Source organism: Protomyces lactucae-debilis (assembly GCF_002105105.1).
Source record: "Protomyces lactucae-debilis strain 12-1054 chromosome Unknown BCR37scaffold_17, whole genome shotgun sequence".
Classification (NCBI taxonomy): domain Eukaryota; kingdom Fungi; phylum Ascomycota; class Taphrinomycetes; order Taphrinales; family Protomycetaceae; genus Protomyces; species Protomyces lactucae-debilis.
In genome coordinates this window covers 196,352-222,270 of record NW_024468009.1, presented here as the reverse complement: position 1 = coordinate 222,270, position 25,919 = coordinate 196,352, and the positions used below count along the sequence as shown (strand labels likewise).

The window sequence follows — 25,919 nt, the reverse complement described above, 5'->3', positions numbered from 1 at the left end:
TTCCACTTCAATCAATCAAGTACTAGGTATGCATCAGCTCTCTGTTGCATCTCCAAGTCGCTGACAGTCAGATATAAGTCAAAATGTCGTACGATTACACCGGCTTCAAAATCGAAGACATCTTCAGTGTCAAGGGTAAGGTTGCTCTTGTGACTGGCGGAAGCAGTGGACTAGGCCTCAACATGGCTCATGCTCTTGTCCGCAATGGCTGCAAGGTCTATGTCTCCTCTCGCAAACAGAAGCAATGCGATGCCGCCGTGAAAGAATTGTCTGCCCATGGCGAGGCAATTGCTATCGCCTGTGATGCGTCCAAGGTTGCCAACATCGAGGCCCTTGTTGCAGAGCTGACGAAGCGTGAACCAAACGGTATTCACATCTGTATCGCCAATGCAGGAGCCACCTGGGGACATGAGTTCGACACGATGCCCGAGGAGGCTTACGACAAAGTCATGAACCTCAATGTGCGATCCGTATTTTACACCATCCAAAAGATGTTACCGCTGCTTGAGAAGGCAGGGACTGCGGCTGACCCAGCTCGTGTCATTGCTACGGGTTCTGTCGCCGGTGTGCGTGTCTCGGGACCTACAGTCACGCCATACTCGACATCCAAAGCTGCCGTCCATCACATGATGCGAAACTTGGCTTTGGCACTCGGACCAAGGCACATCACCTGCAACAGTATCGCTCCTGGCTACTTTCCCAGCAAGATGACGTGAGTTGCCCTTTATTCAGTTCAAGAGACTAATATTCAGTGCTGGGACGCTTTCTGGGCGTGAAGATGAAGTGTCGGCTGGAAACCCGCTTGGTCGACTGGGTTTGCCGCTGGACATTGCGGCAGTTGCTCTTTGGCTCTGTGGACGTGGTGGTCAATACGTCAATGGTGTCACCATTCCTCTTGACGGTGGCGAGAGCCTCGGGGCCGCCAGCAAGATTTGATTTTGTAGTTTATGCTTTGTACGTTGTTTCAGGGGTAAAAGGCCACTCGACAGGTAGAAAGATCAAGTACACGAGTCTTCATGGTGCAAATCAAATGGTTATGCTAAGACGATAAAAGCTAAAACGATGCACGCAGGAGAGCTGGCTACACCACCACTTCAGCCTGCAGATAATACACATGTCATAATGCTGCAATGCAATTTCCGCCATCATCGCCTGGCAGAATAAGAGCCACCGCGCCCGCGTCGCTCATGGAAAGCCTTGATTTGCTCAGGCGTCGTCCCTTCATACCCCATGGCGCGCATTCGTTCAACTGTAAAAGCAACTTTCGCGCCGTACCTACTGCCGCGCATCGACACCATGTGCTTGCGTATATGGTTGCTTGCCGTCTCTCGTTGTGCAGGGGTTCCGTGACTCAGCAAGTACTGCACGAGGTAGTTGCCGTACTGATCCGAGGCAATATCAATCAAAGCCATGCGCGGACGTTGACGGTCACCAGGTTGTGTGATGGCGGTCAGGTAGCGCTCCAGGATGTCTGCATTACCACTCTTGACGGCCTTTTCGAGCACCTTGGAAGCGTACTGATCAACGGAATAGTCGGCCGCTTTTTCCATGATGAATGAAAGCACGCGTTCCTTGTCATCTGGTTGTCCATGCTCAACAATCTGGTGTTAGTCGTGTACCAGAAGTAGCAAGCATACATGTTGAATGACCCAATTACCCCACTGTCCACGGATAATCAAGTCAACGTGCGCAATCACCTCTTCAATGCATGGGCGTCGCTCTTCCTCAATGCAATTCTCAAACACATTCTGCACGACCAGACTACCCGTCTCGCCAAGTGCAACATTGTGCCACCACCCCACAAGCTCCTTGTTGACGATACCCATGATGTCCGGTCGCCCACCGCGCCAGTTGACTTCAAGCAGTTTCTGCCAGACATGACAGGCATGACGGTGCACAATGGTCTCCTTGATTTCTGCAAGCAACTCATGTGCCATGGCCACCTTGTTTTCTTCAGTCACATTGTCAAATGCCTTTTGCACGACATGACAGCCGAATGCATCTTTACTCAAAACGAGAACATTGCCTAGAATGGTCGTGGCAATGCGCGTGCATTGCTCCGCAGTGCCATGCTCAAAACAGCGCTGAATCAAGAAATTGCCAAAGCGATTCAGCATGAGTGCGAAGGCCTGCTCAACAATGGCATCCACAATATCACTCTTGGCTTCAGGACTGCTGATCTTGAGGCGTTGCTGCAAGGAAACCGAAGCTTGCTGATCATCACTGTACACAATACGGTCAACAATCGACGTCCAGTCTGTGCCTTGTGCGTGACGCGAGTCGTAGCTCTCAGCAGGACCTTCCGAGCTTGGTGACGGAGGTGACCAGATGACGGATTCGTTGAGTGTAGGCGTATTGCTCGTACCAGGCTACCGTCAGCACATGCATCTCTTGCAGATACTTACGAAAAAGGTGAGATGCTCATAGCGAGGGGTAGGAGGTTTCTTGATCTTGTTGCCAGAGTCAGACGACTGACGCGACATGCCAGCTTTGCGCGGTTTGGGCATGGCAAAGGCAGCTGCGTTGGCCTGCATGGCAGAGCCACCACTTGCAGTCGTACTCACAGACACTGTTCGCTCAAGAGGCGCACGCATGAACGCAGAAGCTGCACCTGGTTCAGCAGGCGATGGCAGCGGTGTAGCAATACGCAAGGCATTTTCCAGCTTCGGAAACGGCACATCGCCACGCACCTCCTCCTTGGACGACTCATCAGATGCCATGTCAAACTGTGCAAAGTCAACCTCAGAGAAGGACTCATCGTGGTCGGCACACTGTGCCAGCTCAAGCTTGAGTTGCTTGACTTCCATCTTCATGAGCTCCAAGCACGATAGGGACGCATCTAGACGCTGAGAGAGCTCCTTGACTTGTTCATCTGTGTTTGTAGTCGTTGGCTGAGCGCTGCGTTCCATACGTGCACGCGTAGCAGCTGCAATCGACTCGAGGACTTGTCGTTGCACAGTACGGTCTGTAGCTGATTCTGCGGCTGTAGCAGCGAGAACAGCGTGTTTGTCGCGAAGGAGCAAGTCCACCTGCTTGCTGAGCTGTTCCATGCGCTGCAAGAGGAGTGCAGGATCAATGGGAGTCTGTGGTCAGTCATGAGGCATGTAGCATGTTGCGCACCTCAAGACTTGGCACAGTAACGCGTGGCAAGACATAGTCGTCCTTGGGAAACTCTGTAGGTGTTGGCGTCTGCGAGTCAGCGAGTGGAGCGCAGCATGAAGACAGACTCGCTGGGTGAGGTTGAGGCTGCGCTCCTGCCAGATCTGAGTGAGCCGTGAGGGACGTGGTGGGACGGTGAAGACAGTCTGCTGCAGTGGGGGTGTCTGCTCGCTCATGCTGATGCTGATGGCTGGCTGGTTCGTGGCCATGGTGTAGACAAGAGGGAGGTGGTGTAGCTACTGCATCTACAGAGCACAACAGACACCTTATCCGCGCGGTCGCATGCTCGTGATGATGCGGCGCTTCTTGTGACCACCGCTGCGATCAAGCAGATGCTTGCCCCAGCTATCGTTACCTGCTCCAGAGACGGCACCGACACCGTTCCTCAGGTGCGTCTTTTGCTTGTGCTTTTGTTGAGTGTCCAGCATCGCCATGACATCCAGTGGACCCTCTGCGTCTACCTTACGCTTCTTGGACATCTCAGGCGATGTGTCTCGAAGCTGTACTTCACTGCTGCTGCCGTTACTCGAAGGTGGCTTTGGCTTATCCTCCTGTGTATAGACGAGCATGTATGCCTGCTGCTTGAGCACCTTGCCAAGCGATACCTGCGATACGCAAGAGTCATTGTACTCTGCCCAGACGCCATTCGACTGCTTGCCGTAGGCATAATAGTGTCCGGATGACACACCACCGCCGTCATGCACCACGACGCCTGCCAATGTGTATGGCATCGCTGTACATCCCTGTGCCATGTACTTGCTAACATCAAGCCGCTCTGAAATCTGAACATGCTTTGAGATCTTGGAGGAGCGGGCAGCAAAGTGGAATCGCTTGAAATGCACAATCAATGTGCATGGTGCTCGATAGAGTGTGGTCTGCTTGCGTGCTTCTTGCAAAGACTTGCAATGAGCGCAGAGGTAGCGGTTCTTTCCAACAAGCGCTTCAGCAGATGTGACGCGAGCAAGTGATTGCTCAATCGTGTTGCAAACATCCACAGACAGAGCGAGCAGTGCTTCGTAGGTATTAGATGGTGTACGGCACTTTTGACAGGTAATTTGTTGTCGCAAGTGGCCGCCAAAGAGCGCATGGACTAGAGTCGTCTCTTTTGCACGATGATCCAGATTCTTGGGCTGTCCCTGTAAGCAAGAGGCCTGGAGCTGGTCTAGTAGCAAAACCAGAAATTCATGAGCGTCCTCTTGTCGACCAGGCCGGAAGTGTTTGGCCAGTTCTGTTGTCAGCAGAGTCTTTCACCACAAAGGCATACGCTTTAAAGAAGCAGGCTTGGCCATGCTCGGTGTGAATGGCTGGCCGCGCTTCGTTCCGTTTGCCGGAAAGACCTTCTTCGCATGGTCTTCTAGTCGGCACAGTACACAGTGGTTCATACGACAAGTTTCACTGTGCTGCGAAGACAGGAGATAGAGGACCAAGCCAGGCACATGCATCAAGCACTGCATGGTACTGTTGAGGTAGCAGGTATTGCCAAGATTATGCAGTCCCGGCGGGGCAGACACGACACTGGGCCAGCTTTGTTTGAGAACACTCGCATCAAAGAGAATCGTGGAGGGCTCAGCAAGCTTGTCTCCTGCCTTTGTAGCTTCCACACGCGTCTGGAGTGCGCCTGGCACTGCTTTGCGCTTGACGGCGAATGTATCATTCTTGAGAGCTGGAACAAAGTGAACAGGATTTGCGAGCAGCGCATCTAGCGATGATCTTGGAGCAAGAGCAACCTCTGCAGCCATCTCTGCATGCACCAGCTATCCTCCAAGTAAGGGAGCAGGTGAAGTCGCTGAAGAGCAAAATTTGAATTTCAAGTTGAACATGACGCACAAATAAACACCATACCCTACCAAGGCTACCATCAAGCTTTGTACCCAGGCCCAGCTCTCGGATCACATCCTGCCTTGCTGGTATCACGGCCCAAGTACTCTTGACAGAGCGCATCTCTCTACACGGACATACACCTATAAATCGAGGCGGCGCACCAAATGCCCGATCCAGCAGCGCCCTACTCTTATATCGTCAAGTTTGTCATTATCGGCGACTCTGGTATGTCTTCAGACGCTATGCACATTCATTGACTGACACTAGGCGTCGGTAAATCCAATTTGATGCTACGGCTTACAGATGATCGGTCACAAGCGCGGCACGACGTGACTGTAAGCTTTTGAGCCAATGACCCCGCTGACTCCAGATTGGCGTCGAGTTTGGTGCGAGAATAGTCGATGTGGATGATACAAAGATGAAGCTACAAATTGTATGCCCTTCCTTTACAATCGCCGCTGACATCAGTGGGATACAGCAGGCCAAGAATCGTTTCGCAGTGTAACACGATCCTACTACCGCGGCGCAACAGGCGCACTCCTCGTGTTTGACATAACGCGACGGCAGACATTCGATCATGTCATTACCTGGCTCTCAGACCTGCGCACGCACGCAGACCCAAATATTGCCGTGGCGCTGGTCGGCAACAAGGCAGATTTGTCAGAAACAAAGCGCGAAGTGTCCTTTGAAGAAGCACAGGCATGGGCAGACGAGCATGGCGTCTTGTTTGTTGAAGCTTCTGCCAAAACAGGAGACCATGTTGAAGAGGCCTTTGAAAAGGTGGCTCATCAGGTATATCGCAACATTACAACAGGCGTATTTGACTTGAACGACAAGAGCAATGGCATCAAGACGGCTGGTGCGCGGAGTTCCACGATTGTACCGAGCTTTGACAAGGGCAAAGCCAATACCTGTGCGTGCTGAGCACCTCTATCGCCTAGTCTATATCCCCGTAGTCTCTTTCGTAGCGAGTTGGCGCGTTTCTTCCCTCGGCAACTGCCAAAACTCCACAAACAACGACGACACCTCCTCACCCAACCAGACCCAGTCGCGCGCTGTGCCAGGCATGGCCTCAGTGTCTAAACACACAGGCTTCAACCCTCTCTCGCGCTATGAGCAATTCCTCCTCAAGAATGCCTCTCAAATTTCAACCATCGAAAGCACACTCCGCACACTGACCTATCTCCTTCCCGGCCGATTTCAAGACTCTGAAGTCGCATCAGAGGCGCTCTACTCGTCTCTGACACTGTTGGGTCTTTATCACGATCGTATCCTTTCAAAGGCCATCACAAAACTCAATGATGCTGAGAAGCCGACACCCTCAGCACACAACAAGTATGCACAGTTTTGGCTCGACAAGAGTCCCATCTACAAACGCTTAGCCAATGCAGTGCAGCTCCTGCAGGCTACCAGCTTCCTCGCTGAGATTGTCGCCAGAAAGAGATTTGGTGAGCGTGGACGCTGGCGGTGCATTTTGCTCATTGAAACGGCAAAGGTGTTTTGTCGAATACTCCTACTACAAGAGACTGGCGGCAGGATGCTCGTCTTTCCACATGTCCCCGATCGCGAAATTGATCCCGCCGCGCTCGAAGCATCACTGGATCTCCAGGCCTTTGAGGAGGAGAAGCGTGCAGGGGAACATCCAGATCCCAAGCGACTCGATCGCTCCACCGCCGAACAGCTCCTTGACCCAGTCTTTGCTGCAACTTCTGCAGAGCCGACACTTCATCCACCAACCCTCATGCAGCCACGTCATCAGGTCTCACAGTTCAAAACGCAGGAAGCCGTCACGGCCTATCTGCTGACCAAGACACTCTACCCGCGCGACCTGCTCCCTCCCTCGGCGCTCATGACACAACTTTCTCCAGCAGGAAAGATTGCTGAAGTCCTGTATATTCTACGGCCGCTCGTGTATGCATTTTTGTTGTATCGCTCTAAAGATCGTCAACGCAGCTGGCGACCATGGCTCGTCTCACTCGGCTTAGAATACGCAGCGCGAGAATTACACAAACAAGCACGCGCCGGTACTTTCTCCAATAGCACCACTTCTATGTCTTCTCGACTTCGTGGGTTTGGACAAATCCATAAAGTCGCACCGGGTCGTGCTGGTGCTGGTGCAACACGTATGACGCAGCTTGAATCAGAGGAACGAACGCGTCGTGCGTGGAGCTTAGGATGGTATGTCATTCGTGGTGCATTCTATGAGAATATGGTCAGACCTCGCGTGGATGCCTTTGCTGACCGTGCATTGGCGGTGGATGGTTCGGGTCGTGGATTCTTGGGCGTCAAGTCGTTGGTTGCAGGTGTGGTGCGCGACTACGACTACTTCTTCAATAGCTACTTCACCACAAGCAGCATGTAGGTTCATTTTTTGGCAAGTTGATGATACGAGTACAAAGCTATACATTCTCCTTATTGGTAATGAGCGTGTCTCTGTGGAATGAGGACTTGGGCCGAGCTCGTCGAAGTTTGTCGATCCTTTTCTGTGCTTCCGCTCGTCGCTGTTCTTCAGAGTTGAGTGGTTGAATGGGCGGTAAGGTAGCATTCACATCGATCCCTGCCAGACTCTTGCGCAGGGTCGCCGTCGTCGGGCGAGGTGTCGCATCGGTTATAGGCTTGGGCAGGTCTGCGAGTACATGGACTGGTGCAGGTGACATGCTGGATTCAGAGAGACCTCTGTGCAATAAAGGTGACTGCACAGACACATCCGCACGAGGTTTCGCTTGTTGAATCGCTTGACGACGTGAAGCAAGCAAAGACCCACGCTGTGCTGCTCCGGAAAGTCCATCCTTGCTCAAACTCCTCGAATGCTCCCGGCGGTCCAGAACGCGATGAACTAACGCAGTCGGCCGTTTTGAGCTTTCCTCTTGTGCTTTGACAGTAGCTTGAGCAATGCGCTTCGCAGTCGCCGACATGGGGACAGGTTGCGAAGAAGTGGGCACATCCACAACAGCCTTGAGCGTGGCTGCCTTGAGTTGTGATTGCAACGCTTCAACCCTCAATTCTGCAGCCTGCAACTTCTCCGCCAAGCCGACCTGTTCCACAACTTGCTGTTCCAGCTCTTTAACACGCTGACGATAACCCCGAGCTTCTTTACTGCTCGGCAACGCTCTTGCTGCCCGTCGTTCTCGCTCAAGCTCATCTCGCAGCATACTGCATTTATCCTGCCATTCATGCGTCACGCCCTCAACGCGGGCTTCCACTTCTCCTCGTAGTCGAAGGAGCATACCCTGCATCACATCTTGCTCTCGTTGAATTGTCTGCGAAAGACCACTAAGCGACTCAAATTTTTGCTTCCAAAATTGACCAGAACGCGAACGTGGTTCATCCAAGGTGAGTGTAGCATTGGAATCTGTTCCTTGTATCGCGGTGGCAGGTGCAAGACGTGCTTCTGCTTGTGCATTTGCACATGATTCTTGCATCTCTGCAATCATCTGCTGCAGGGTGGTATTATTGCGCGTAAAGCCAAGGAGTAATTCGTCAAAGCCCTTATCGACGGTCCAGTTGAGAGATCCTGCCGTAGCGGATGTAGGACGAGACTTTGCAGGCGTAGGCACGCGCTGTTCTATATTACAAGGCGATTGTTCATGAAAGAGAGAGGACGGAAGATGTCGCCTACCTCCAAATCGATTCAGCGGCGCTTCCTTCTTCATTGTTGGTGACGCAGCGTCTTGATCATTGTTGTGCTGTGTCTCCGGTACTCTCGGGGTCCATGGACTTGGAAACTTCCCCGGAAACGACTGTGGTAGTCCTGATTTGCTTGTTCCCGCAGGTCTTGCAGATATAGTCTCAAACGTGACGGACTTGCGTTGCTCTTTGAGTGCTCCAGGAGTCTTGAGAATACTGGCCGTACTGGATGATCTTTCCCGCTTCACAACAAGCTCAACAGGCAAAGACGGCGCTACTGCTTGTGCTTGAACAGGCGTTGCGTTGGCAGATTCAAGGACGGGCGCTTGTGGTGGTGTGTCGGAAACAAGGGCAGCTTTGAATGCATTGAGAGCCCATCGATGCACTGGTGTTTCAGGCTCTGTCTGCTTATTACGGCCCACCAGCCAATTCATTGCAGCAGAGACAGCAGTAGCAGTAGCAGGAAGAGATGAAGAGAGAGCGCTGGTTGTTGTTTGTCGTCGCGAAAGAAAGAAAAATCAACAAACGGCAACGACGAATTCAGATGGGGCATATCAGTGATACAGAGCTACGAGAGAGCAGCAATCGTCGTGAGGGCCGTAGACACGCAGTCCTTGGGCTTCACATCAATCTCGACACTAGCCAGCTTACCACCCTTGGCCACAACCCAGTGGCAGCGGCGGGCCGTCTTCTTGCCAGATGCAGTGCCGCCCAGTTGGCTGAGTAGCTGCTTCTTCGAGTCAGACAGCAGAGGGTACTGCAGATTCTGCTTCGTCTTGAACTTCTCTTGCGCCTGTTCATTAGCTAGATCAATCGAAAGGAGTCCATACGTTCACAGTATCGGTAGACAGGCCATAGACCTTGAATCCCTTGCCCGTAATGGCAGCATACTCATCACGATAAGAGCATGCCTGCGAGGTACAGCCTGGCGTGGAGGCAGCAGGATAAGAAAAGATCACGAGACCCGATTCCTGAGCAACAGCGTGCAAATTCACGTCTGCGCCAGATTGATCCTTCAAGGTGATTTCTGGAAGCATATCGCCCACTTTGAGCTTTGCGCTGTCCTTGGACTCGTCGGATGCGTCAGAAGGCTTCTCCTCTGACTCAGCCTTCTTTGCAGGTGCCTCCTTCTTGGCCGCCTTTTTAGCAGGCGCCTTCTTGACAGCTGCCTTGGGTTGAGCTTTCGTTGCCGATTTGGCAGGTTTAGCCTTGCTAGCAGTTTCCTTGACAGTCTTTTTGGGCTTTACACTCATCTTTGCCTTCTTTGCAGGCTGAGCAGGCTTATCAGCCTCTTTACCACCGCCAGACTCGTCTAGCAACAAGGATGGTTTCACACTGGCGCGTGCACTGCGACGTGGCTCATCCGAGGCTGATGCGTTCAACTGACGCTTAGGAGGCATGATTCCAAGAATCAAGAGTCAAAGAGAAGCTTGAGATGGAAGCAAGCAATGCGATTTGCAGCGACAGCAAGCAATGGAGGAGCGGGAGAGTGCGGGCTGCGCTGTTTATGTAGACGCGAACTTTCAAATTCACGTTTTCATTTTCCGCGTGGAGACTTCACAATCTCATCGCCTTGTTTGAGGCAGTCCTGGGGTGTGTGCTCGTAGATAGAGTGCAGAGTAAGCTTGTATTAGAGAGCCGTACAGATGCATCATATCGTACTCTACAGTTCTGGCTCCTGCTTCACGCGCCGCTCTTCAACTTCCTCGTCTTCCACCTTCCGCTTCAGACCCAGCTGACTAGTCATGGCAGAGATGGAACCTGCAAGACTAGCAAGGGCAGCAGCATCGAGCATCATAGGCATCCCTGCATCCACAGACGCTTCAGTCTTGACGGGCGCACCCGGAAGGGGTACATCTTCATCGCTATCAGAATGCTGCTCCTGACCTCGCATAATCCCACTTGTTGCAGCAGCAGCAGCAGCAGCGGCTTTTGTGTTGCTAGACACGGCTTCATGATGGCATAGAGCATGATAGACTGTATCACCCACTCGAACTGCATTCTTCCATACCCAATCTTCTGTAGCATCATCCCAATCAGTGGTAAACTTTTCGCGGCAAATGGGACACTCCGAGTCATGCAATGCCGGATCAGCTGGCTTGGGTACAGTCTTCTTATTGGCTTCATCCATCGTCATTGCTGCAACCTTGCCACTGCCTAGATTCGCACCTGCCGACACAGCAACGGCTCCTGTTTCACCCACCTCGACATCATCAATGCTTAAAGAAATCCAATCCTGCTCAGACAGGTACAACGCTCGACTTTGTCCACGCACAGCATGTTCTCTCAATCGTTTATTCACCGTGAAATGCCAATCGAGATGCGCATCACGTTTCCCTTGACCTTCCCGTGTATCTGGCCATCGCTGTCCGCACAAGCCGCATTGCAATGGTTTTGAGCCATAGAGTAGATGAATGAGTTCTGGACGTGAGGGAAGCATAGCGGCTGATTTCAATTCAATACGGTGCGCCATGGTGGGTTGGAAGCCGCTTGACATGGACATGGGTGCGGAATACTGGCCTGCATGAGGTGCTTGACCATACATGGGTAGAGGTGGTGTCATACGTGCGCCAGAGAGGAAAGTTTCGTGCTGCTTCAAGCGTTGTAGTTGTTGCATCACCTCGTGAAGCTGTGCTGGCGGCAAGATGGTTGTTTGCACGAGTTGCTGCAGAGCTGCTAGGGAACTGATGTGATTGCGTGTCGTTACATCATGTGGTTCAAGACGTAGTTTTTGCGCAAATGTATGCATGAGTGAACCAATATCTCGTAGTAGTCCCTCTACTGGATTAAAAATTGGCTGTTGACCAAACGATGGCGTCATGCCAGCTTGAAAGCCTGGTTGGATAGCCGTCTGATCGCGACGTTGGATTTCGCGAATGCGCATGAGTGACTCTTCAATCTTGCGCGTTGCATCAGGTGGATAGACTGGGTCGAGAGACTGCGACCCAACAAGCGGTCGTGTCCATGTGTAAAACAAATCTTCCAGCTTCTTGCGTATCGGCGGCTCAACATTGGTATAGACGCTCATGAAGGTTTTGTAGAGATTCCGAGCAAAAATGGGGGTATAGGGTGCGCCGACATTCTTCGTAATGCTGTCGAGGAGATACATGGCAGGCAGTTTATGCATTGGAGGAGCCTTGTCGTTAGATGGGAGAGGAGAAGGTGAGCTTACCTTTGCAACATGTTCTTCAATAGCTTTGGCTATAGCAGTTGCACCATCAATGTTTTCTTGAGCAATACTAGTCAGCATGTTGATGATGGGCTTGCTGTTGAAGGTTAGATCGAGCAGTGAAGCAGCATAGTCGGCCTTGATTTCATCGAGCTGCTCTTGCGACAGAAGCTGAGCCATGGCAAGCTAAAGAGCGGTCGCTCAAGCGGGAGTGCAACAAGTGCAGGTACAAACAGAAGAGGGTCAGTCAAAAAATGCGATTGTGTGGTTATGCTAAAGGAGTATCGTCCTGCACGTCAACCCTCGACCTCTGTGACTGGTTCTCTTCTAATGAGTCTAGCACCTGGAGTGCGACTCTGACTATGGAAGGCAAGAGGAGGACTGCACACTGCCTCTTGGCTATTGTAGGAGTAGGATGAGGTTGAAGCGCAGAGACAGAAAGCGGTTGACGTTGACAGCCAGACACGTGCGCGCTATCTCGGCGAAAATGTTGAGCGAAAGATCAAGTGATTCAAGTCGCCCGACAAGCTACAGCAGCGTCCATACATCCATCAAGATGAGCCCGATGCCGCCTAGCAGCTCAGCGAGTGCCAATGTACGTCCATGTATGACTTAAAAGCACAAACTCACCTCACAGCGCAAGGAAGGCAACATGGCCCGGTTCGCCGGCGCTGGTTCAGCAGGTGTGCTCGAGCTGGCTCTGTTCCACCCAGTAGACACAATCTCCAAGCGGCTCATGTCCAACAAGGGCAAGGTCAACACCGTGGCCACCTTCAATCAGGCCATCTTCAAATCCGAGGCGCAAGCGGCGATTGGCAAAAAGTTTGTCTCTCTCTTCCCTGGTCTTGGGTATGCTGCTGGTTACAAGATTCTGCAGCGCATCTACAAGTACTCAGGTCAGCCGATCGTCAAGGACTACCTCTCACTGCACCATGGTGAGGTGTTTGACAAGGCGTTTGGCAAAGGAACAGGCAAGGCTATGATGTATGCTACTGCAGGATCACTGGTAGGCATTGGTGAGATTGTCCTCTTGCCGCTAGATGTCCTCAAGATCAAGCGTCAGACAAACCCCGAAGCCTTCCGTGGCCGTGGTCTTTTCAAAATTATTGCAGATGAAAAGTTCAACCTCTACCGTGGTTGGGGATGGACAGCTGCACGGAATGCACCAGGCTCTTTTGCCCTCTTTGGAGGATCTGCTTTTACAAAGGAGTACATGTTTGGCCTGACTGACTACAATCAAGCAACCTGGTTTCAAAATTTCATCAGTAGTATTTCTGGTGCTGCTGCGTCGCTTGCCGTCTCTGCACCACTCGATGTCATCAAGACGCGTATCCAAAATCGCGACTTTAACAACCCAAAGGGTGGTATGACCATTATTCGCGATCTGCTGCGAGAGGAGGGAGCAACTGCCTTCTTCAAGGGACTCACACCAAAGCTTTTGACGGCTGGTCCTAAGCTCGTTTTCTCCTTCACAATTGCACAGTCCCTCATTCCAATCTTTGACAAGATGATTTCAGGCGATGACCACAAGGTTGCTGCATAGATAGATATAGAGATGCCGTTCATGCAAGAATAGCTTAAAGCACCCTCCCCCTAAAGTCCCATCTCAAAATATTGCACAGCGACCTCGACTACACACCACAAGTGAATGAAAGTGCCTGCTGCAGCTTCTGCCCAGAGCGTACATCTGCTCAAAGGATGGCTCGAGGTACCGAACCGCAAAGTTTCACAAAATTTACAGTTCTTCAAGCTTCGTTCGTTTCTAGATGACACAAGTCTAAGTACACGCACCGTGCAGCTCGTTTCTAGACATGCGAATGAGACGGCACTGAGTCAGAAGCTGCAAAAATTACAGCCAGAGAGTTGTGTAGCTGTGCAATGTCGACGGCTGCTCAAGCCAGTCGAGAGTCGACGAGCTGGTTGGTTACAAAAGCCATCACTGATGATGCAAGCAGAGTCGATACATCGACGTGTCAATCATCTAGCAGCGCCCGAAGAGAATGAAGGAGACTATGAGTATGAAATTGAAGACATCCACATTCTCAATGCAGTCACAGAGCCTCTACCTTTCCTGCCGAATGAAGAAGCCAACGTCGATACACTCGTTAGAGCACGCCACAGAACGATTGAGATGCGCTCAGATAGTCTAGGCGGTGCCCTTCGTCTTCGCTCACAACTCAAATCAAGTCTTCGACAACACCTTCAATCCATTGGTTTCCTCGAAGTCGAAACGCCACTTCTCTTCAAAAGCACACCAGAAGGCGCACGCGAGTTTCTCGTACCGACTCGTCGACGTGGTGAATTCTTTGCATTGCCACAAAGCCCACAACAGTATAAACAAATGCTCATGGCTGGTGGGATTCGTCGATACTATCAATTCGCCAAGTGTTTTCGAGATGAAGATTCTCGTGCGGATCGACAGTTGGAGTTTACTCAGCTTGATTTGGAAATGAGCTTTGCTGGTGCGGAAGAAGTGATGCAGGCTGTTTCGCAGATGGTCTTACATGTTGCTGCTGCATGGGGACAGCCTGACTTGTTTGCCACGCGTCAGGACCAGGTGATTCCTCGAATGACTTATATGGATGCCATGGCGAGGTACGGTTCAGATAAGCCAGATTTGACCTTTGGTCTTGAGATTTGGAGTGAACGACTCGATGACGACTGGCATGGAAAAGGTGAGCCAACGTTGGTGGAACTCATTGCGGTTCCCGTGCCCGGACATGGTCAGTCGCTCAGCAGTAGAGCTTTCAAGCAGCTCCAAACACTCCTGGCACGCGATGCACCTGGTGTTGTGGCCATCAAAGTCTCACAGGAGCAAAAACTGCCAGATATGCTTGAACCTGCTCGCGAGCACATTGATCGGTATCTCAGCACACAACCCTCCACAGCTTTCTTCCTGGCTCATACAAGAAACGTTTCCGTCTCTGGAGGTGCTACAAAACTAGGCACTGCGCGTCTCTTGCTACAAACATTTTTAGAACAGCAAGGGTATACAGATACGCCACGCTGGACACCTTCCTCAACACAACCACGTCCTCCACTTCACTTACTCTGGGTGACGGATTTTCCTCTCTTTTCACCACTCACGCAAGATGAAGTAGGTCAAGCAGGGACGCGGGGCCTCTGTAGCACGCATCATCCATTCACGGCACCTCACCCTGATGATGCTGCAATCTTGACGCACGATGCACCGCTGGAGACATTGTTACAGGTGCGTGGATTACATTACGATCTCGTCATGAATGGTTGTGAGATTGGTGGTGGGAGTGTCAGGATTCATGATCCTGTTTTACAAAATAGAGTCTTGGACACGCTGGGCGTTGCGTCTTCGAAAAGAGCTGGGTTTGCACATCTATTGAAGGCGTTGGGAAGTGGATGTCCGCCGCATGCTGGATTCGCTTTGGGGTTTGATCGATTCTTGAGTATCGTGCTCGCAAAGACGAGTATTCGCGAGGTGATTGCATTTCCCAAGACGAGCGGTGGGTTGGATCCACTTGTCAATGCGCCGAGTGCCGTAGATGCAGAGACACTGTTACGCGATTATCACTTGAAAGTAGCAAGTTGATGATCCCAAGGCAACGCTTTATACAACAATACAAGGTAAACACTCTGCTTTGCTTCTACTCATGACGACCACCAGGGACACCTTGATTCCACGTCAAGTATCGATGATCTCCGAGTTTACGCGGCTTAATCAAGTGTCTTGCTGTAAAGATCAGGCCAAGAATCACACATAGCCCACCAACAACGATATACGCAATGCCCAAGAACGGGTTTCGTCCGCCAATCACGGAGCGTGTTGAAATGACAATAGACTTTGTACCGCCATAGGCATCGACATTGAAACTTTGAATCACGGAGATTTGATACGTACCGGCTTCCATGGGTGTCTTGTCTTGTCTGTAGTATAGCTTGCTGAAGGTTGGCAAACCAGCCGTGCGCATCCAATTCTGGAAATCATAGTCCTCTGAAAAGTTTGGGATGTTGGTTGCGTTGTAGCCCTGGGGGTAACGTTTGGTCCAGTTGGGTGGAGGGATGATTTGATCTGCGGTGTAGGTGGTTTGCTTGTATCGCTTCTTTGCAGAAGACCAGGCAATCCCGTCTTTACTCATTTGGTAAGTGACGGGCGCGTTGGGAATGCCCACTTGCACTGGCATACTGATGGAGTCATTGAATTGAGAATTGGCAATGAGACCGCAGGGATAGTAGATTTTACCATCTTTACTACCGAGCGGGTCACACTCGTCATCTGCGGAACTCACGGAAATAGCTTTCCCATCGAGTTGATCTTGCGAGACAGACTTGACGTAGCGACGATGGTTTTGATAGAAGTTTGTGAGCTTGTAGTAAAGCAACACAGGGCCTTCGAGGGTATTTGGGATGGTGAATTGAAGCTGGCACACGGGTGAGTCTGGGTCTGTTGCATTGGCAATCAGTGTCCATGTTGCTGGCGTGTTGATTTGCGTTGCATTGCCCGATGACTTGAAGTTGCGAGTGATGTACTTGGCTGGGATGGTGGACTCTGTGGACGAGGCCTGCGTCGCGCAGTGGGTATAGTCGATGGAGATGTTTTGCACTTCATTAGAGGCATACAAAAGTCCTCCGCCGAGCGGCGCCAGGATAATGCCAATAGCAAAGAAGAGCGGAAGGACAGTCTTGGGTGTGAGGAGAGGCAGGAAGGCTTGTAGGCGCTAGAGGGAGGGTCAGCTCATTGTCGCGTAACTTATATAGCTGTATATCACGGAGACGTACCTGCTGCCTGAATGCGGTGTTGGCTGGCTTGCGTGACTTTGTCTTTGGCGCATCTGCCTCGTCGCCATTGGAGGACATGGCCGGGGCTGTGGATGGATTTGGTACTCTGTCTGTAGTACTTTGTCTGTATGCTTGGTCGCTGTCTCTTGGGTGTTTGTCGAGTGTAGCTGCACGTGAAGGGAATACTCGCAGTCACAGCTAGATATCAACCAGCAGGATAGTGCATAAAATGGGCCCTGCTCTCTTATACCGCATACCACTCTCTCTACCTCCTCAACCTATACCCAGACTCCTCTACTCTCTTCTATTGCCCCTCCGCATTTCGTCATCAGTCCCGAGCACTCTCAACCAGGCGCGACATCCAACTCACCAGGCTACTCTCGACGCTACCAGGCATGGCAGACAGCAGGCCATACCAGACACGAGAGGGCCTTCCCTCAGGCTACATCGCACAATGGGACGCAACATACAAGACCTATTTCTACGTCAATGAACACTCAAGCGACAAGACACCCTCGTGGCAGCATCCAACACCAGGCGCTCATCCACCTCCACCACCTCCTGCGTCTGCCAGTACAGACGAACCCGGCGCGCCTCCCTCTTACGATGCAATCGGTGCGACTGGCGGTGTGGGCGCAGTCCCACCAGTCCAAGCATCTCAGCATTTTCAGCAGCAGCAACAAGCAGCACAACGGCATCAGTCCTCAGGCGCAGGATCAGGGCCCGGTTATGGTCCTGGTCAATCTGCCTCACATCCATGGGGTCATGCGACGTATCAGCCGCAACCGCAACAGCAGATGCCATATGGTGCTGGGTATCCGCCACAGATGCAGCAAGGGTATGGTGGACAGCCTGGCTATGGCGCCTATCCACAACAACAAGGGCCACCGATGCAACAGCCGTACCAGCAACCGCAGCAACAAAGTCGATTCGGTGGAGGCGGTAGGATGGGCGGTGGTATGATGGGTGGTGGGATGATGATGCCGATGATGCTGGGTGCAGGCGGTGGATTACTCGCAGGCAGCTTGATTGGTTCTAGCTTTGGTGGCCATGGTGGGTACAATGACCAGCAAGCGTATCAAGATGGTAAGACTTGCTCGTGAAGGAGAAGAGAAGGACTAACATGCAGGATACCAGGATGGCCAGCAAGATGACTTTGGTGGAGGTGGTGATATGGGAGGAGGCGACATGGGAGGCGGCGGCGACTAGGGTCTCTGCTCTCTGCTCTCTGTCTCTCTGTCTGTCAGACTCTGTCTACTCTGTCTTTGTCTACTCTGTCTATACTCTTCTCCTTGTACATCCAGCTGTTTGTGACTGTTCTCTTTCGCGACTCAACGCGACGACCCAGGAAGCAACAAAGCAGCAAGACACGCACGCATCCACGAAGGGCCTAGGTCGATTGCAGCAATATGGAGAGATGTACGCTCGTCTTCTGTCTCTGCGCCACGTAGACTTACATTCTCTAGATCAGAAATTGGAAAAAGTCGGCGAAGGTATGCTCCCCGTTGTCTTTCATTCAAAAAAGACTCGACTGACACGCGCCAGGCACCTACGGCGTCGTCTACAAGGCACTGGACTTGCACAACAACAATCAAATTGTTGCTCTCAAGAAAATCAGGCTCGAGGATGAAGCAGAAGGCGTGCCGTCAACCGCCATCAGGGAGATTTCCCTCTTGAAAGAAGTCAATGATGGCAAGAACAAGTCCAACTGCGTCAAGTCTGCACTTCCTCTTCTTGCTGAATCATCTGCTGACCCTCTAGACTGCTGGATATCGTCCATGCAGAGTCAAAACTCTACCTCGTCTTTGAATTTCTCGATATGGATCTCAAAAAGTACATGGACAAACTCCCTGCAGAAGGCGATGGCTCTCTCCTGGACCCTGCCCTCGTCAAGAAATTTGCCCTCCAGCTCGTTCAGGGCGTCCACTACTGTCACGCTCATCGCATCATTCATCGAGACTTGAAACCACAAAATCTCCTCATCAACAAGGAAGGAAACCTCAAACTTGCTGATTTCGGACTTGCTCGAGCATTTGGTGTGCCACTGCGCAATTATACCCATGAGATTGTCACGCTCTGGTATCGTGCGCCTGAAGTGTTGTTGGGCTCACGGCACTACTCAACCGGTGTGGATATGTGGTCTGTGGGATGTATCTTTGCTGAAATGGCACTTCGCAAACCACTCTTCCCGGGAGACTCTGAGATTGATGAGATTTTCAGAATCTTTAGGACATTGGGCACACCGGATGAAGATACGTGGCCTGGTGTGACGGGGTTACCTGACTACAAAGCAACATTCCCACAATGGCGGCGTAAATCGCTTGAACAGATGATTCCTATGCTGGACGTCGATGGTCATGACATGCTGGAAGCATTGCTGGTGTATAACCCGTCTGACCGTATGTCAGCCAAGCGATGCCTGGAGATGTCGTACTTTGCTCGGGATGAGGAGGACGACTGGTGAGCATGCTTGCTTTTGTTGTTTGTTGTTTTTGTTTTTGCTCCAGATTATGCACACTGGATGCCTTCTGTAGATGAACATGCGGCTCTTCTTGCTACTCCTGATACGCTCTGCTGGCTAAAGCTCTTTATTGTGCATGTGGTTGCTTACATAAGGAAGTAGCCGAATTTTGTTGCAGGCGACGCGTACTCAAGACGAGACAAGAACAAGAACAAGACAAGAAAGATCATTGACGAGGACTGGGCAAGAGACAGCAGCAGGGCAAGGCACATTAATCACACTTCATTGACGGCCTTGTGCAGAGACTTGAAAACAGCGCTAGAGAAGAAGAGCCGCAGAACAAATGCCGACTGCAACGACACAAGAAACAATCGAGCTGGCAAGCACCCTCGTCACCGTCCATCCACTCGTCCTGCTCTCTGTCGCAGACTCGTATAATCGCTCAGCAGCCGGTACAAAACGGCGCGTCGTCGGTGTCCTGCTCGGCCAAAACAATGGCAAAACAGTCAATGTTGCCAACTCCTTCGCCGTTCCCTTTGAAGAAGACGAGCGAGACCCGAATGTCTGGTTTCTGGACCATAACTTTGTCGAAAGCATGTATGACATGTATCGCAAGATCAATGCAAAGGAAAAAATGATTGGATGGTATCACTCTGGACCAAAACTCAAATCGAGTGATTTGGCCATTAGTGAGTTGTTTAAGCGGTGGATCCCGAATCCGGTGTTGCTGGTGGTGGATGTTCGGCCAACACCGGGGATCCCTACTGAAGCGTATTTCTCAGTGGATGAAATCAAAGACGACGGGACTTCTACATCACGGACGTTTGTGCATGTAAGCAGCACCATTGAAGCGGAAGAGGCAGAGGAAATTGGTGTGGAGCACTTACTACGCGATGTGCGTGATCAGTCTGTTGGATCGCTGAGTACCAAGATTGCAGACCAACTACGCTCCCTTCAGGGCCTCTCTGCACGTCTGGGAGAAATCTCAACATACCTCGAAGCGGTCCTCAAGGGCGAACTTCCAGTCAATCATGCCATCCTGGGAGAACTTCAAGATATCTTCAATCTGCTGCCGAATCTCACTCCAGCCGATGCCCTCAATGCAACCAAACCCAACGCTGCGAAGGAAACAGAGCTGAGTAAAGCATTCAGGACGAATATGCACGATAGCCTCATGACAATCTACCTGTCTTCTCTCGTGAGAGCAGTCATGGCCCTGCACGACCTGATTGATAACAGAAAAGAACAAGGCCTTGCCAAGCTGGCAGGCGATGCGGATCGAGCCAAGGAATCAGCTGCGATTGAAGCAGACATTGCAAAAGAGGCTCAAGAGTCAAAGGACAAGGCAGCAAAGGAGAAGCAAGCGAAAGAGGATAAGGGTAAGAAGTAGATGACCCTTGTAGCTGACTGATCTGTGACTGCTAGATCTATCTCTCTGCTCGACAATCTCTTGCATGTGAAGACCACGACATTCGTCTATCCGGGGCGTTGCAGGTGCCGGTGCAGCCCATCAACATGCATAGATGACGACAGCCACAATCGTTGAGCATGCCGCCGTCTCTCAGCCAAAAGACGACGCTGAATCGCGCAACAGCGCCAGGATCGGCGGTGCGAGTGCCGTGTCGCGCTCACTCATCGGTCAAATACTCGCTGTTTGGTTTCGCGTGCCCGTCAAGCTATTCAGGCCAGCACGGATCGATTATATGATTGTACCGCGTGCCTTGTTTGCAAAACCTGCTACACCGGGTGAGCATGCGCGTTGGTGGCAACGGTCTACACCGTACTTACTTGGGAAAGCCGTTCGACAGCATGGCATTGGCTTCATTCCAAATTACGTCTTGCCGCCATTGTTTGCGAATAGCTTGATTGGTGTTGTCTTGTATACGACGTATATTGAAGCGCTGGGTGTGCTGCATGCACCATCGAAGCAGGCCAATAACCCATTTCCACCGCCACCACCGGAAGCCACGCTCAAAGCAGGCGCTCTGGCTGGGTGTGCACAGGCACTTGTCAGTCAGCCTATTGACGCGCTGACCGTACGTTTTGAGATTGCCAGTGTTCTCGGAGGTAAAATGCCAAACTTGTGGCTCTGGTGCCTGCAGACCGTTCAAAAGACTGGTCTCAAACCCATCTTTGGTGGATTCTTGTTGAGTGCCATGAAGGAATCAGTGAGCATGGCTGCATTCTTCTGTTTGTTCGAAATGGTCAAGGGACAAGGGTACTACGCCTTCCTGCGGCTCATCTATGGGCGGGATCACCTCAGTCTGTATAACAGCTCATTCGGCAACCATCGCAATCAAGATAATCTCGAGGGAGAAGGCAAACCCGCAGCTAGGCCGTACTGGATGATTGGCCCTACCTTCCTGCTAGCAGCAGGTCTAGCAGCGTCGGTCGCGCACACATCCGTTCACTATCCACTCACAAGAATACAAAACGTGCATATGACCAGACTTGAATCTGCCAGCTACAGACAACGCTTTGAAGCACAATTTCACAATCGAGCAGCAGCGAGCGTGTATTTGGGGGAGTACAGCACAACGCTACAGCAATGCCATGCACAGGCACAGAAATACGCCAAACGTGCAGGATCCAGCGTTACGGCTGGGTGGGGACGATTCTTGTTTCGTGGATTCACCCAAACTGCTATACGTGGGGCTCCAGCAACGGCTGTAGGCCTCATCATCTTTGAGAGCTTTAGAAGTCACTTCAGCCAGCAGGGAGACGTCTTTCTTGATTGAACATGGTTTTCACTGGCTGGTTCAGACGCTCGAAACACATTCAGATGGGCCCGAGGATGCTTCTTCTGGTAGTTATCGGCTGCTTCTGGCATTTATTGGTACAGCATCGCAGTGACTCACGCAAGGTCTTTCCTTGGATGGAAGCCATAAAAGCTGTTCCATCCTCTTGGCTATCCTGCCATACAACCCACCTATCCATCATGCTGGCCTCCCGTACGCCCATGAAAGTCTTTGCTCCCTCACCACTTCGCGAGTCAACCACTGCTTCTGATCTGCAGATGCAGGAAAAAGACACCCTCGTCGGCCCACCACTGAAAAAGATGGCCATGTTTGTTGCGCCGAGACTTGCGCCTCGCAGGAAGGCTATAAGTAAATCCGGCAGGCGTGTGTTTAACTTTCATGGCGCGTTGATTGATATGGTGGAACATGCTGCGATCAACCGTACAAGGAAGCCACGCAAACCTGTTGTTTATGAGACGTATGTTATTGTGGAGGAAGAAGATGAAGAGGAAGAAGAGGGAGAAGAAGATATCTTTGGATATAGAAGTTCCAAGTACTAGGAGGCCCGAGACGAGAGATGGCCCCGCAGCTGGCTGTGGTTCAGCACATCTCACATTGCTCGTGAGCATAACCAACCTTCCTCCAAATTTATCAAGCATATTGCACAGCAAGAACATAGCATCAGACTCAAATTCACTCAATCCCTCCAGCTGCTTTGTCGTCGGGCCAATTTAGTATTTGTGTCGAAACTTGCTCCCCAACTCCCCAGACACATCGCGACGTGCCATTGCGCCTTGTCTTTTCAAGCGTTTCCTTCTTCGAAACCTCATCTGCGCATTCGTTGATCATTCTGAGTGCAGGCCACCAGACAAGCCGTCCCGTGAAGGCATGTCTGGCGACTATGTCCCCGTAGATGCATCACTAAAAAGTCGGTCTTGGCTCGTCGGCAAGCCGCTCCTCTACTTCACTTCCTCCTTCGTGTCACTAGGCGTGCTCATCTTTGGCTATGATCAAGGTGTCATGAGCGGGCTCATCACGGGACCATACTTCAAGGATTACTTTAATCAACCAACAAGCGCAGAATTGGGTACCATGGTCGCTGTCCTGGAGATTGGCGCCTTTGTGTCATCCCTGGTGGTTGGCAAGGTAGGTGATACGCTAGGTCGGAGAAAGACAATCTTCTATGGCGCATGCATCTTTGTCATTGGCGGGTTGCTTCAAGCATTTACGAACGGGTACACCATGATGCTTCTAGGCAGGATCATTGCCGGGTTGGGTGTCGGTATGCTCTCTACCATTGTCCCCGTCTATCAATCAGAGATCTCTCCTGCGCACAGTCGTGGTCAACTCGCGTGCATTGAGTTCACAGGCAACATCATTGGCTATGCTTCAAGTATCTGGATCGACTATGGCTGTAGCTACATTCAGAGTGACCTCTCCTGGCGCATCCCTCTAGTCATTCAATGCGTCCTAGGCGGAATCCTCGCTCTTGGTTCACTAGCAATCTGCGAGTCTCCGCGATGGCTACTGGACCAGCATCACAACGAAGAGGGTCTTGTCGTGCTTGCCAACTTTTATGGGAATGGTGATATAACGCATCCTCGTGCACATGCAGAGTACACTGAAATCAAACAAGCTGTGCTCGCTATGCATGCAGAGGGTGAACGTACCTATGGAGAAATGTTTCGTCGGTACAAGCAGCGTGTCCTCATTGCCATGTCTTCACAAGCACTTGCACAACTCGATGGTATCAACGTCATTTCCTACTACGCGCCTCTGGTCTTTGAACAGGCTGGGTGGTATGGCAGAGATGCGATCCTCATGACGGGTATCAACGGTATCATCTATGTCATTGCCTCCATCTTACCGTGGTTTGTAATTGACCGATGGGGCAGACGTGCCATTCTCATGTCAGGCGCAGTTTTCATGTGTGTTGCGCTATCTGCCATTGCCTACTACATCAAGATTGATGTACCTCATACGCCGCGCATGGTGGTCATTCTTGTTATCGCATATAACTTTGCGTTTGGATATTCCTGGGGTCGTATGTCCCCCTTTGTTTTGCGAGATTCAACTGACAATAGCGGTACCTTGGCTTTACCCACCAGAGATTCTGCCACTCAGTATTCGCGCAAAAGGAGCCAGCTTGTCAACCGCGTGCTGCTGGGTATGTCTCGTTCTGAGCCCAACCATCACTAACAACAGTTCTTTAATTTCATCGTCGGTGAAACGACGCCAATCTTACAAGAGGCAATCGGGTATAAGCTCTATCTGATGCATGCATTTTGGTGTGCCTTCAGTCTCCTCATTGTCTACTTTGTTTATCCAGAGACGAAAGGTGTTGGGCTTGAAGAGATGGATGTGCTCTTTGGCGATGAGAGTGTTGCACCGACACCGCGCACTCAATCATTGGCTGATGAAGAGGCTGCAGCGGCGCCACCGGATCAAGCACAAGTAGCGGAGTACTTGAAACAGCAAGGTAAAATGACAGATTTGTCTGGCCTACTGGATAAGCTGAGAGGTATCCCGCAAGCTGCTGAGAGCGACGTGGAGGATAATGCAAGCATGACGAGTTCAAGTCGACGCGGGAAACATGGCGAACAACAGATACCATTGTTGAACAACCAAGAATGAGCATGACACCTAGACGACCAGACAACACGTACTTTAACAAGGATTGGCATTAGACATTGATCAATACATGATGTATGCGATGATGCTTGGGCTCACTCAACCTTGCTGCACTCCATCTCTGTCCTATCCGTATCTGCCTATTAGCAAGTTGCCATGACAAAGCAGAACGAGCATACCTTGTGGCAACAGACAAACAAAACCGCGCTTTTGCATCTCAGAAAAGAGTTTTGTGCTAGCCAGCCGTAGTTTGAGACAATTGCTTTGGTCACCGGCTGAGGAGCGCGTGCAGATGGTTGATTCCTCGCCGTCGCGTGGGCCATCAATCCAGAATGGCGGCGCAGCTCTTGCTGAGGGCGACTGTTCCTTGATGAAATGGGAGAGTCGTGATTGCTCCTTTTCTATGATATCTGGCGTTATATCTGCCATGGTTTGTTTGTTTGCAGCTGCCAGCGTCGATGTCTCGTAGTCCTGGTCCCGGTGACGTCTTTCTCTCTTGACATTTGTGGTGTTGCAGACTTGCGGTTTCCCCCTTCACGTGCTCTCAACCTTCGGCCCCGACTTCCAACGAGACAGCAACCAGCTCCAGCACTGACCAGCAGCTACCACTTGTCACTTGACTTCCAGACAGCCATGGCATTCGAGCAGGATCTGCATGAGACAATCAAGAAGCTCGAGGCACGTATAGAATACCTCGAACACTCCCTCGCCTCCAAAATCAAGGATGTGACGGGTTCGCAGAGATCTACTGGTGGACAGAAGCAAGTCTCCGAGGGCCTGAGGATGCTCCTCATTGGCCCTCCCGGCTCAGGCAAGGGCACGCAAGCTCCAAACCTTGTGAGTAAATTTGGCGTGTGTCATCTGGCAACGGGCGATATGCTGCGTTCTCAAGTCGCTCAAAAGACAAAGTTGGGATTGGAGGCCAAGAAGATCATGGAACAAGGTGGTCTGGTCCATGACGAGATTGTTATTGGTATGATTCGATCAGAAATCAGCAACAACCCTGAATGTCAGCTGGGTTTCATCCTGGATGGCTTCCCACGAACCATTCCCCAAGCAGAGAAGCTGGACTCCATGTTGAACCAACGCCAGCAACAACTCAATCATGCCGTTGAGCTCAAGATTGATGACAACTTGCTCGTTTCCCGCATCACTGGACGCTTGGTCCACCCGGCTTCTGGCCGCTCGTACCACAAGGAGTTCAGCCCTCCCAAGAAGCCCATGACGGACGATATTACTGGCGAACCACTCATCCAGCGGGCGGACGACAATGCAGACACGCTCAAGAAGCGTCTATCAACCTACCATGAACAAACCAGTCCCATTGTAGGCTACTACCAGAAGAAAGGTATCTGGGCTGGCATTGATGCTGCACAAAACCCAAAGAGGGTCTGGTCGGACATTTTGTCGGTTCTTGAACAAGGTGGCACAAAGCACGACACGGCCGGCATCATGACCAAATTGGGCATTAAGGCTCACAAGGGTGCTGATGAAGCCAAGAGTGCAGTTGGACTCAAGTAGAGCAATAATCAAAAAAGGAACATGTAGACTTTCTCGCATA

At 51.4% G+C, this 25,919-nt stretch overlaps 19 protein-coding genes across 19 annotated transcripts; 12 read left to right on the top strand and 7 right to left on the bottom strand.

Annotated features, from left to right (window-relative positions):
- Window positions 1–83: 83 nt before the first annotated feature.
- Window positions 84–936, top strand: BCR37DRAFT_350214 (short-chain dehydrogenase/reductase SDR; the record flags this gene model as incomplete). The annotated part of the gene is made up of 2 exons (XM_040867986.1): window positions 84–712; window positions 753–936. 2 exons carry the CDS (start codon window positions 84–86, stop codon window positions 934–936), a joined length of 813 nt encoding a protein of 270 aa, XP_040723500.1.
- A 92-nt stretch (window positions 937–1,028) lies between these two features.
- Window positions 1,029–3,237, bottom strand: BCR37DRAFT_109158 (armadillo-type protein). The gene is made up of 3 exons (XM_040865913.1): window positions 2,406–3,237; window positions 1,638–2,369; window positions 1,029–1,601 (listed from the first exon to the last, which is right to left on the bottom strand). Exons 1-3 carry the CDS (start codon window positions 3,048–3,050, stop codon window positions 1,146–1,148), a joined length of 1,833 nt encoding a protein of 610 aa, XP_040723499.1. The 5' UTR covers window positions 3,051–3,237; the 3' UTR covers window positions 1,029–1,145.
- Window positions 3,238–3,716: 479 nt separating this feature from the next.
- On the bottom strand, window positions 3,717–4,724 carry BCR37DRAFT_331247 (uncharacterized protein; the record flags this gene model as incomplete). Its single annotated transcript, XM_040867019.1, has 2 exons — window positions 3,717–4,387; window positions 4,424–4,724. Coding segments are annotated over 2 exons (972 nt in total), but the record flags the coding sequence as incomplete, so codon positions are not given.
- A 420-nt stretch (window positions 4,725–5,144) lies between these two features.
- BCR37DRAFT_350285 (ras family-domain-containing protein) lies at window positions 5,145–5,904 on the top strand (the record flags this gene model as incomplete). The annotated part of the gene is made up of 4 exons (XM_040867992.1): window positions 5,145–5,205; window positions 5,248–5,315; window positions 5,351–5,413; window positions 5,449–5,904. The coding sequence occupies 4 exons, from the start codon at window positions 5,145–5,147 to the stop codon at window positions 5,902–5,904; spliced, it is 648 nt and encodes a 215-aa protein (XP_040723497.1).
- A 142-nt stretch (window positions 5,905–6,046) lies between these two features.
- Window positions 6,047–7,342, top strand: BCR37DRAFT_350191 (peroxisome membrane protein; the record flags this gene model as incomplete). The annotated part of the gene is made up of 3 exons (XM_040867985.1): window positions 6,047–6,673; window positions 6,749–7,050; window positions 7,150–7,342. 3 exons carry the CDS (start codon window positions 6,047–6,049, stop codon window positions 7,340–7,342), a joined length of 1,122 nt encoding a protein of 373 aa, XP_040723496.1.
- A 333-nt stretch (window positions 7,343–7,675) lies between these two features.
- BCR37DRAFT_382262 (uncharacterized protein) lies at window positions 7,676–8,285 on the top strand. Its single transcript, XM_040869840.1, has one exon. The coding sequence runs from the start codon at window positions 7,873–7,875 to the stop codon at window positions 8,053–8,055; it is 183 nt and encodes a 60-aa protein (XP_040723495.1). The 5' UTR covers window positions 7,676–7,872; the 3' UTR covers window positions 8,056–8,285.
- Window positions 8,286–9,117: 832 nt separating this feature from the next.
- BCR37DRAFT_108934 (thioredoxin-like protein) lies at window positions 9,118–10,137 on the bottom strand. Its single transcript, XM_040865912.1, has one exon. It carries the CDS (start codon window positions 10,005–10,007, stop codon window positions 9,417–9,419), a length of 591 nt encoding a protein of 196 aa, XP_040723494.1. The 5' UTR covers window positions 10,008–10,137; the 3' UTR covers window positions 9,118–9,416.
- A 400-nt stretch (window positions 10,138–10,537) lies between these two features.
- BCR37DRAFT_337516 (uncharacterized protein) lies at window positions 10,538–11,929 on the bottom strand (the record flags this gene model as incomplete). Its single annotated transcript, XM_040867266.1, has 2 exons — window positions 10,538–11,743; window positions 11,780–11,929. Coding segments are annotated over 2 exons (1,356 nt in total), but the record flags the coding sequence as incomplete, so codon positions are not given.
- A 335-nt stretch (window positions 11,930–12,264) lies between these two features.
- Window positions 12,265–13,400, top strand: BCR37DRAFT_370538 (mitochondrial carrier domain-containing protein). The gene is made up of 2 exons (XM_040868330.1): window positions 12,265–12,371; window positions 12,414–13,400. Exons 1-2 carry the CDS (start codon window positions 12,333–12,335, stop codon window positions 13,317–13,319), a joined length of 945 nt encoding a protein of 314 aa, XP_040723492.1. The 5' UTR covers window positions 12,265–12,332; the 3' UTR covers window positions 13,320–13,400.
- A 1-nt stretch (window position 13,401) lies between these two features.
- Window positions 13,402–15,381, top strand: BCR37DRAFT_382258 (tRNA synthetases class II-domain-containing protein). The gene has a single exon (XM_040869839.1). The coding sequence runs from the start codon at window positions 13,425–13,427 to the stop codon at window positions 15,339–15,341; it is 1,917 nt and encodes a 638-aa protein (XP_040723491.1). The 5' UTR covers window positions 13,402–13,424; the 3' UTR covers window positions 15,342–15,381.
- BCR37DRAFT_108896 (CDC50/LEM3 family) lies at window positions 15,369–16,662 on the bottom strand. Its single transcript, XM_040865910.1, has 2 exons — window positions 16,529–16,662; window positions 15,369–16,467 (listed from the first exon to the last, which is right to left on the bottom strand). The coding sequence occupies exons 1-2, from the start codon at window positions 16,604–16,606 to the stop codon at window positions 15,397–15,399; spliced, it is 1,149 nt and encodes a 382-aa protein (XP_040723490.1). The 5' UTR covers window positions 16,607–16,662; the 3' UTR covers window positions 15,369–15,396.
- Window positions 16,663–16,781: 119 nt separating this feature from the next.
- On the top strand, window positions 16,782–17,954 carry BCR37DRAFT_382256 (uncharacterized protein). Its single transcript, XM_040869838.1, has 2 exons — window positions 16,782–17,614; window positions 17,658–17,954. Exons 1-2 carry the CDS (start codon window positions 16,924–16,926, stop codon window positions 17,735–17,737), a joined length of 771 nt encoding a protein of 256 aa, XP_040723489.1. The 5' UTR covers window positions 16,782–16,923; the 3' UTR covers window positions 17,738–17,954.
- Window positions 17,897–19,077, top strand: BCR37DRAFT_382252 (cyclin-dependent protein kinase Cdk1/Cdc2). Its single transcript, XM_040869837.1, has 4 exons — window positions 17,897–17,947; window positions 17,995–18,021; window positions 18,074–18,245; window positions 18,290–19,077. Exons 1-4 carry the CDS (start codon window positions 17,938–17,940, stop codon window positions 18,990–18,992), a joined length of 912 nt encoding a protein of 303 aa, XP_040723488.1. The 5' UTR covers window positions 17,897–17,937; the 3' UTR covers window positions 18,993–19,077.
- Window positions 19,078–19,162: 85 nt separating this feature from the next.
- On the top strand, window positions 19,163–20,696 carry BCR37DRAFT_108702 (maintenance of mitochondrial structure and function-domain-containing protein). The gene has a single exon (XM_040865908.1). It carries the CDS (start codon window positions 19,333–19,335, stop codon window positions 20,377–20,379), a length of 1,047 nt encoding a protein of 348 aa, XP_040723487.1. The 5' UTR covers window positions 19,163–19,332; the 3' UTR covers window positions 20,380–20,696.
- BCR37DRAFT_400195 (mitochondrial carrier domain-containing protein) lies at window positions 20,378–21,727 on the top strand (the record flags this gene model as incomplete). Its single annotated transcript, XM_040871796.1, has 1 exon — window positions 20,378–21,727. The coding sequence occupies exon 1, from the start codon at window positions 20,513–20,515 to the stop codon at window positions 21,725–21,727; it is 1,215 nt and encodes a 404-aa protein (XP_040723486.1). The 5' UTR covers window positions 20,378–20,512.
- A 127-nt stretch (window positions 21,728–21,854) lies between these two features.
- On the bottom strand, window positions 21,855–22,472 carry BCR37DRAFT_108479 (uncharacterized protein). Its single transcript, XM_040865905.1, has one exon. The coding sequence runs from the start codon at window positions 22,402–22,404 to the stop codon at window positions 21,982–21,984; it is 423 nt and encodes a 140-aa protein (XP_040723485.1). The 5' UTR covers window positions 22,405–22,472; the 3' UTR covers window positions 21,855–21,981.
- On the top strand, window positions 22,373–24,440 carry BCR37DRAFT_382249 (and other transporter-domain-containing protein). Its single transcript, XM_040869836.1, has 3 exons — window positions 22,373–23,771; window positions 23,812–23,894; window positions 23,933–24,440. Exons 1-3 carry the CDS (start codon window positions 22,616–22,618, stop codon window positions 24,359–24,361), a joined length of 1,668 nt encoding a protein of 555 aa, XP_040723484.1. The 5' UTR covers window positions 22,373–22,615; the 3' UTR covers window positions 24,362–24,440.
- Window positions 24,441–24,453: 13 nt separating this feature from the next.
- BCR37DRAFT_394542 (uncharacterized protein) lies at window positions 24,454–24,787 on the bottom strand (the record flags this gene model as incomplete). The annotated part of the gene is made up of 2 exons (XM_040871486.1): window positions 24,454–24,494; window positions 24,538–24,787. 2 exons carry the CDS (start codon window positions 24,785–24,787, stop codon window positions 24,454–24,456), a joined length of 291 nt encoding a protein of 96 aa, XP_040723483.1.
- Window positions 24,788–24,991: 204 nt separating this feature from the next.
- BCR37DRAFT_350406 (adenylate kinase 1) lies at window positions 24,992–25,879 on the top strand (the record flags this gene model as incomplete). The annotated part of the gene is made up of 2 exons (XM_040868000.1): window positions 24,992–25,084; window positions 25,121–25,879. 2 exons carry the CDS (start codon window positions 24,992–24,994, stop codon window positions 25,877–25,879), a joined length of 852 nt encoding a protein of 283 aa, XP_040723482.1.
- Between the last annotated feature and the right edge of the window lie 40 nt (window positions 25,880–25,919).